General features: G+C 64.6%; 1 protein-coding gene across 1 annotated transcript; it reads right to left on the bottom strand.

Moving 5' to 3' along the window:
* Window positions 1-659: 659 nt before the first annotated feature.
* DLK1 (delta like non-canonical Notch ligand 1) lies at window positions 660-7690 on the bottom strand. Its single transcript, XM_037502006.1, has 5 exons — window positions 7462-7690; window positions 6216-6279; window positions 5618-5748; window positions 3154-3295; window positions 660-1639 (listed from the first exon to the last, which is right to left on the bottom strand). Exons 1-5 carry the CDS (start codon window positions 7526-7528, stop codon window positions 886-888), a joined length of 1158 nt encoding a protein of 385 aa, XP_037357903.1. The 5' UTR covers window positions 7529-7690; the 3' UTR covers window positions 660-885.
* Between the last annotated feature and the right edge of the window lie 407 nt (window positions 7691-8097).

The following is an 8097-nucleotide window of genomic DNA, read 5'->3' on the forward strand; positions in this document are numbered from 1 at the left end:
AAAGGGGCCAATTGTTTCCAAGTGGGAAGAGGGCCTGGAGGCCCCCCACTCTGAGAAATGCAGTTAGAATCGATTTCAGATTGTCAAGTGTGCATCCAGGATAGGCCAAAACCTGTGGATCCTGGGATGAGACCGAGTCTTCATCAGATCCTAATTTTTAGGGTCAGGGACTGTTTTGGTTCTACCCCTTGTTCCTAATTCGGAGTTTGAGAGCAAGAGAGGACCTTGGTGGTCACTGCGTCCTGCCTCTCCCTGGAGAGGGACGGAGGAGGTGGGCCCGGGGTGGGGCAGGGACTCGCACAGCGGGGTGGGGCGGGGCTGGGGGCCCCCAGCGCCAACCCGGGTCTCTCTGCCTGACACACGGCCTCTGCACTCCGCAAAATGTCAACTCAACCAGAAAGCGCTAAGGGTCGCGGTGTTGGGCTTGATGTGAGTGCAAGTCGGAGGTGGCGTGTGAGAATTAACCAAGGAAAGAGATCGCAGCCCTTTTCACAGTGGTGGGTCATGCACAGCACTCGTAACGGTTTCACGAGGGCCCCGTGGCCGAGACCCCCCAGGGGGGCGTCAGCACGAGCCCTGGTTCTGTTGCCTTGTTTTTTTTTTTGGTATTTTTGGATTTTTCGTTAAGTTTAGAATAACATACTTATTTCTCTGACTAGTTTAAAGGTGAAATTCTTCTTATTATTTTTTATCATGCATTAAGAGAGAAAGAGGGGTTTTGGCATCGCGTTTGTCACACAGCAACACGAAGATAATAGATGTGAGCATAGCGTTCACCAGATTCAACACAAAAGAGAGCAAATTCCACCACAAAAAGGAAAACAGACCGCATATAGTGAGCTCTGCGCAGCCCCGACACCAGGGAGGGGCCGGCCGGGACGCCGCCTAGACCTCCCCCTCGCCCGCCTCCTTGCTGAAGGTGGCCATGTCGATCTTCTCCGGGCGGCCGGCGCCGGCAGCCAGGTCCTCCCCACTGCCCGACTGCAGCAGCAGGTGCTTCTTCTTGCGCAGCGTGTGGTGGTAGCGCAGGCTGGACACCCAGGCCTCGCACTTGTTGAGGAAGACGATGCCCATGGTGCCCAGCACCACCAGACTGGTCAGCACGCCCAGGATGGTGAAGCAGATGGCCTGGCCCTCGGAGAGGAGGGGGGTGTTCTTGCTGAGCTCCTTCATGGACACCTTGAGGATGCGGTGCTCGGGCTGCGGCACCGGCAGCTCGTGCACCCCAGGGGTCAGGCGGTAGGTCAGCCCGTGGCCACTGGGCAGACGGGTGACCTGCTGGGGGCCCGGCGCGCGCTTCCTGCCACAGGTGGGGCCCGTGAACTCGGCCTTGCACAGGCACTCGAACCTCACCTGGCTGTGCTGCAGGCAGGTGCCCCCGTTCAGGCAGGGGTCGGTGGCGCAGGTGGTCACCGGGCGACTGCAGGTCTTGTCCACGAAGCCGGTCGGGCAGCGGCAGCGGAAGTCGCCCCCGATGTCGGTGCAGATGCCCTGGTTCTCGCACGGGTTGGGGATGCAGCTGCTGGGCACGGCCAGGATCTCGCAGAAGTTGCCTGAGAAGCCAGGGGGGCACAGGCAGGAGGCATGGGAGGCTCGGCCCTCGTCGTCCAGGCAGGTGCCTCCGTGCTGGCACGGGGAGCTGCAACACAAGGACACAAGGGTAAAGGGCCCCGGGGCTGGGCTGGGGTGGGGTGCCGGAGTGTGGGGCATGGGGGGGGGTGTGACCCCTGCCTGCTTTCTCGGGGCTGGCCACCAGAGTGGGGTGCAAACCTCACCCCCTTCCACGGCCAACCTGGAGCACCTGCCCCCCGTGGGGCACCCGGCTCCTCTCCCACCTCTATGGCACGTCTCCGAGAGCGGCACTGCCGGTTAGTCACTGCACAGTGGGGAAACTGAGGCTGAGAGAAGCAAAGTTAGTGACAAGCCAGCGCTCGCTCTGCCACCATGGCCGGTTCCTGATCCTCATCCTCCAGGCGGGCCGGGGGCTCTTGTGTGACCCTCTCCGGCTGCCCGTTACTCCAGCGCAGCGGGCAGGCCACACCGGCCAGAGCAGACGCGGCACCTGCAGCACGAGCGATTTTAAACGAGCAGCCCTTGTCATCTGCTAAATGCCAAAACTCCCGGGGAGAAAGGGGCGTGAGCCTGAGACACCAGCATTGCTGCCTGGGGGGGAGGGGGTGGGGGGGCACCGCACGGACACAGAAGGGATCTAAAGACGGGGGCTCTGCCTTGACAGGCTGGCTCACGTCTGCTAGAGAGAAAAGCGAGAGTTTAAAGGTCTCACTCTGCATTTGCCCCTCTCACTAGCAGGCAGGACGGAGTTCCGTGGCCCCGCTCCCCCACCCACTCTGAACGGGGGTCTGAGGCTGCCGCAGGGCTGCCCACTGGCTGCCCGACGCCGGGGGGCTCCAGGCCACCCACGCTACCCGCGGGGCAGGGGCCAGACCAGCCTACTTTGCAATTTAGCTCTGATTCCTGGGAGAAAGCACCAAGCGCCCCGGCTACCAGCCCGGGCTCTGTCTCCTCTCTCCTGGCCTCAGCGCGAGCCCCTGCGAGGGTACCAGGGCTCCTGCTGCCCCAGCAGTCAGCGACAGGCCAGGCTGAGCTGCCCGCGAGGCAAGGTGAGCAGAGTGCACCTTCCGGCTATTGTGCCCACTGCCCGCCAGTCCCAGAGCCCCGTCCCTGGGAGGGCCGCCGAGAGCCTCCACCCCGCGCCGCGGCAGTCCCTTCTCCCTGCCCCCCAAACCGAGCAGCTCCCCCCAACACCCCCAGAAAACCCCACTGCCAGGTCCCCCAAGCACCCCGACAATCTGCTAAGTGGGCATCACAAACAGCCAGGACTTACTGAACTCTGACCTCTTTCTGTGTTGCCTTTAGAAAACGGCCAGCCCCGCTCCCCATCCCGGCCCCCACCACACACACACCAGCACTCAGGACGTCGGAGGACGTGAAATGGCTTTCGGGGTCATTTGGGAAAAATACAGACAAGACCCCTCTCCCCATTGAGAATGGCTGGCCGGGGGGGCCTGGGGGGGCTCTTACTTGGTCTCCAGGCAGACAAGGGGTCCCCGGGGTCAGGCTCAAAGGGTCTCAGGGTGTGAAGCCGGAGAGAGAAGCAGCCTCCGTGGCTTCGGAGCCGGGACGGACACTCACCCGTTGATCACGCAAGGCCCGTGCTTCCTCCGGCAGTCCTTCCCCGAGAAGCCGGGCGCGCAGGAGCACTCGTAGCTGCCGTCATCCAGGTTCAAGCAGGTCCCGTTGTTGGCACAGGGGGTGGAGGTGCAGGCCCCAACATCTGGGGGGGCAAACCAGACCTCGTCACCCCTCCTCCAGGGAGGTGGGGGGCAGAGCTGGAAGGAAGCGCTTCCTGGGTGGGGACAGGTAGAGCCCCCTGGGTGTCTCTGCTTGTGCCCACTGCCCATGTCAGCCAGTGAGTCCTGAGTGAGAGGGTACAGTCACCCCCAAAAATCCGACAGGGAGGAAACTGCAGCTCAAGGAGACAGAAAAGCCTGGCCATGCACCAACACTCTACCTGGGACAGCCTGGACGCCCACCGCCCCCTGCCGCAGCCTGCCTCCCAGGCAGGTTCTTCACGTCCAGCCTCCCGGCTCCGGCCCCTGCACTCGCGATGACGCAGCCCACTGTGGCCCCCTCTGCCTGTCACAGTTTTCCACCCAGAACCAAGGCACCTGGCTCCTCCCAGCGCCTCACCTCCGAGGGCGTCTGCTCTCGGGTTCTGAAGGAAGGAGCTCCCTAATCAAAAGGCAGCAAAATCCCACCTGTGCAGCACCCCCCCGTGGGATCTCCCCGAGCCCTGGGCTATTCCCGAGGCTGTCTACACCCCTCAAGCGCACCTCATTATAGGGGCGAGCTGAACAAAAGGGTCTGGGGGCTCTCAGGGTCCCTCGCCCACTTACCCAGGCACCGGCTCCCCTGCCCCCTGGGTGGAGACTGTCAGCTTTGCTTTGCTACCATTTCAGCTGTGGCCACAAGGAAAGCGGGGGCCACCCTCAGACCCTGGGAGTGAGCCGGGGGAGGGTCGAGCCAGGCCCCCTGAGCAGGCTGTTTGCCGCTTTTAAAGAGCCCCGCGCCCCCGTGGAGGGGGGGCGGCCATCAATCAATAAGGCCACTGGACGCCTCGCTGAAGGCCCATCCCGAGCGGAGCCGGTGCAAGGAAACATAAAGAGGATTTATCCTGACGGCACCGGCAGAGCAGGCACTGGGCTCCGCAGCTGCCGCCCCCACCCCCCGCCCCTGCTCCCCTGCCACTGGGCGCCTCGAATTGAAGCTAAAGAGCTGGGACCACCCTGGCCCTTTCCTGGAAGAACCAGCCTGAGTACAGCCGACCCCCCCCCGCCCCCCGCCCAGCTGGCCGGAGGAGGCTGTCAGGGTCTCTGAGGGGGCAGCTGAGGCCCCCAGCCAGAGGGGAGCGCCGCCTGCGACCCAGGGGCTACCTGCCTGGACTAGACCCTCCCTGGACCGAGCTGAGAGCCTTTGTCCAGCCAGTGGGGAGACCTTTGGTCTGGAAAATTCCAGCAGGGAGTCCTGGGCTTGGATGCCAGGAAGGGGGCTCCAGCTGAGACGCTGACCCCCAATGGCAGCTTTTCTGGGACCCCCTGGGTGCCCAAACACCTCTGTCTGCAGAGAGGGTGTCACTGAGGGCCAGAGCTTGAGCCAACTGCTGGTGAAGCCCTGTCCTGGGGGGGAGGGGGCGCTCAGGACCTGAGAATGTGAGGGGGATGGGGGGGCTAGGTTTTGGAAGCCCACTGTCCTGCCCTGCAGGGCAGGGGTGACAACGGGGGTCTCAGGTTTTCCTTAAAGGGGGGTGTTACAGGGAGACGATGAACCCATTTCTGGGTCGGGGATGGGATTTTTAGCTACTTTTCACATGAATCATGAGTCCCTGAGCTGCCTCCTTTATTTAGCTTCTGTGAGCCTCAGTTTCCCTATTCACCCCTCTGCAGCAGCTGCCTAACCTCCTGGGAGTCATTTCTAGGACTTTAGTTGCTTCGGGGGAGGCTTTGCCAGAGGAGAATGGGCTCAGCAAACATTTTGCAGCCTGAAAATGCAGCGACAGCCAATTCAGAATTGCTTGGGGTAACGCGGGATAGAGGTGGCATAAATTAATGAAATCAACAGATAACACCAACCTGTGCTGTACCCACTTCTCAGCCTCCCCACACCACACCGCTCTGTCCCAGCCTCCAGCCTGGCCCCAAGCTTGGCCTCAGACCTTCTCTCCCCACACCCACCCCAGGCCACCCCTCCATTACTCACGCTTGCTTCCTAACAGCCTCCTGCTTCAATTCTCCAGATCTTCACCCTGAGTCCTCCCCCACCCCAGCTTCAGGGGCCTGGACAGCTTACCCAGGGTCTAAGGTGTACCCCCGCCCCCCACTTTGTTAAGTTTTTGGCTCTTTACTCAGCAGGCAGCTCCCAAGCCCCCACCCCTCTCCCCCTGTGCTGGGTGCATGGGGAGCAAAGTTAAGTCCCTACCTGAGAGGAGGCTGGCTCCTGAGGGAAGCCTATAAACAGATCATTACCAGGCAGCCTGCAGCTGGACTACGGCCCAAGGGGGAGGGGAGGGCTGGGGGCTGGTGGGGGGGGGGCTGCCCACCTCTGTCGCAGAGGCTGCCATCCCAGCCGTCCTTGCATGTACACTGCCAGGGTTCCACGCAGAGGCCATTGACACAGCCGGGAAAGGTCACGCACTGGTCACACAGGGGGCCCTGCCAGCCAGGCTGGCACCTAGGGGTGGGGGCAGAGGGGGTGCGAGGGGTACAGGTGAGACGGGTGCTCTGACTGCTTTCTATGAAACCCAGAGGCCTGGGCAGAGGAGGGGGCTCTGCCAAAGGCCAGGCCCGTGGCACCCAGGATGCAAACGCCAGAAACCTAAATGGAAAAGCTCAAGCGGAGGCCGGGCCCAGGAGGGTGCAGGGGTCCCTGAGAGTGGGGGAGCACTGCTTCTGCCGCAGTGGCCTGCAGTGGTCTCATCTAGCCAGAGGTCCACCAGTCACCCCCTTCCCAGAAAGCAGAGAGAGACAGTTGCTGCCCCCCCCCCAGCCCCCTTCTCCCCACTCCCCACCAGCTTCCTTGGGGGTCTGGGAAGCTGCGCCATAGCCCAAGGGCAGAGACCCTCCCCCTGCCTGACACCCTGACTTCCTAATATTCTGCCCTGCCACCCACAAACTGCCTCCCGGGAGCCCCTCTGTTACCTGCAAATATTGTCATCCTCGCAGAATCCATTTTGGGGGTGACAGGCTGGGAAGCATTCAGCTCCTGGGGCACAAGAGAGGTTTCACCGTTCGCCCCGCAAGGACCAGAGGTCAGGGCAGAGCCACACAGCCCCCTGCCCTCCGAGCGAGCGAGCTGCTGCCGGCGGCGCAGGTTTCCAGCCTGGGAACCTGCCTGCCTGCCTGGTGCGGGTCCTGCGCCGCCACAGCCCAGCTCCCCGGGCGGCTGCGCACCTCGCTGCCCCAAAGAAAATACGACACCGCACACCCTAAAGGTCCCGGCGGGAGGATTCGGGTGCCTGGGTGCTCGGCTGCACCCTCACTTGCCGAGTGACTAAGGAGAGCAGGTGGGGAGGTTTTCGGCTCCGGGACAGCCCAGACAGGTTCACCTGGCCGGCTCGCAGGTGAGGTGTCTGGGGTTGTTTTTCTCCCCAAGATGACACGCAGTTTCTCCGGGCGAATTGCCCCGACCCCCCCAGCCCGGACTCTTCATATTATAAGGACTGGAGGGTTTGGGGCTGAATTCTGACACTATTTAGAGATTTTGATACTTTAATTGGCTCCGACTGCGTGCATTTACTTCAACCTGCTCTCCGGCTTTCCAGACAGCCCCCCCAAAAAAAACCACTGGTGCAGTGGGGGCGGCGGCACTGCGGGAGGGGGCAACCCCGCTGTCAGAGACAGATGGCCGCTGCAGACAGAAGTGTCGCAGCCCCTCACCTAGAGAAACGCCGCGCCGCTCCGGAGGGGCTCGCGCCGGACGCCCGGCTGGGAATTTGGGGCTGCGCACGCAAAGTCACCCCCGGGAGGCCGGCCCCCGCAGACCTGGTCCCCAACGCGCCCCCCGGGACAGCCCGTAGCTGCACCCCAGAGCGTTTTCACCGCGGACCCCCCTCCGCCGCGCCACCTCGCATCTCCATACCTCCTCTCCGCGCGCGACACCCCATCCGAGCGCCACTTCTGCGGGGCGAGCAGCGGCTGGGGTCCCGCCGCTCCCCTGCCCCTGGGGTCCCCGGACCCGGCTTCGCATGCGGGGAGGCGGGGGCGACCGGGCCGGCAGCGCGCGGGGCTTAGGGTTAGGCGGCGCGGGCGCGGCGGGCGGAGCGGGCGGAGCGGGCTGGCGGGAGCCGGAGCGCAAGGAATCGGGCGCGCGGGCAGCCGGCGGCCGGAGCGGGGGCGCGTCGCGGCTTCCCCAGAGGGGGCGCGCGCCGGGCGCCGCGGGGCTCACCATGGGCACTGTGGTCGAAGGCCAGCAGGAGCAAGAGGGCGGGCAGGAGGGCTGCGGTCGCGGTCATCGCGGGGCGGCCGGGGTCGCGGTCCCGGGAGCGGCGCGGGCGCAGGTCCGGCTCCGGGCGCCGCGCTGGGTTTCTGGTTGCGGACGCTGAAGGGGGCGCGGGCGCGCGGCGAGGGGAAAGCCAGGGCTGCACCGGGCGCCCTGCGCTCTCCGTCGCTGCCACCGAGCTGCTACCGCCGGCGCGCGCGCCGCCCTTTTCGTACCGCGCCCCCCCGCGTCCCCCGCCCCCCGCCCCCGCCTTCGTGCGCACGGGGCCGGCGCCGGCCAGTCCCGGTGACCCCCGCCCCTCGCAGGGCCGCCCCCCACCACGGCGTCCCGGAAGCCCGTTCGCGCACACGGCGCGCTCTTGGCTAGACGGGCGCAGGTACCCCGCGCGCGCTTGGCGCACGGTCCCCACCCGGGACGGCTCGCGGGCGCGTTCACACGCGCCCGCTTCGCACAAGTCGCGTGAACCGAAGTCGGGCTGGGCCGCGGGCTCCCGGAGAGCCGCCAGGCCACGCTCTGAATGCAGAAGCGCGACAGAAACACCAGGACACTGATCACCAAGGTCCCGAGCACATAAGCCATGAT

Source organism: Talpa occidentalis, unplaced genomic scaffold (genome assembly GCF_014898055.3).
Source record: "Talpa occidentalis isolate TD23 unplaced genomic scaffold, MPIMG_talOcc4v2.1 talOcc4.11, whole genome shotgun sequence".
NCBI lineage: Eukaryota > Metazoa > Chordata > Mammalia > Eulipotyphla > Talpidae > Talpa > Talpa occidentalis.

What these genes read in the sequence shown, in the direction of transcription:
- DLK1 (XM_037502006.1), bottom strand. Translation starts at nt 7,528, where the DNA reads ATGACCGCGACCGCAGCCCTCCTGCCCGCCCTCTTGCTCCTGCTGGCC. An exon ending in CTTCGACCACAGTGCCCATG is followed by an intron (nt 6,280 to 7,461) that starts GTGAGCCCCGCG and finishes CTTGTGCCCCAG; the next exon opens with GAGCTGAATGCTTCCCAGCC. An exon ending in GGGCCTTGCGTGATCAACGG is followed by an intron (nt 1,640 to 3,153) that starts GTGAGTGTCCGT and finishes CTTGTGTTGCAG; the next exon opens with CTCCCCGTGCCAGCACGGAG.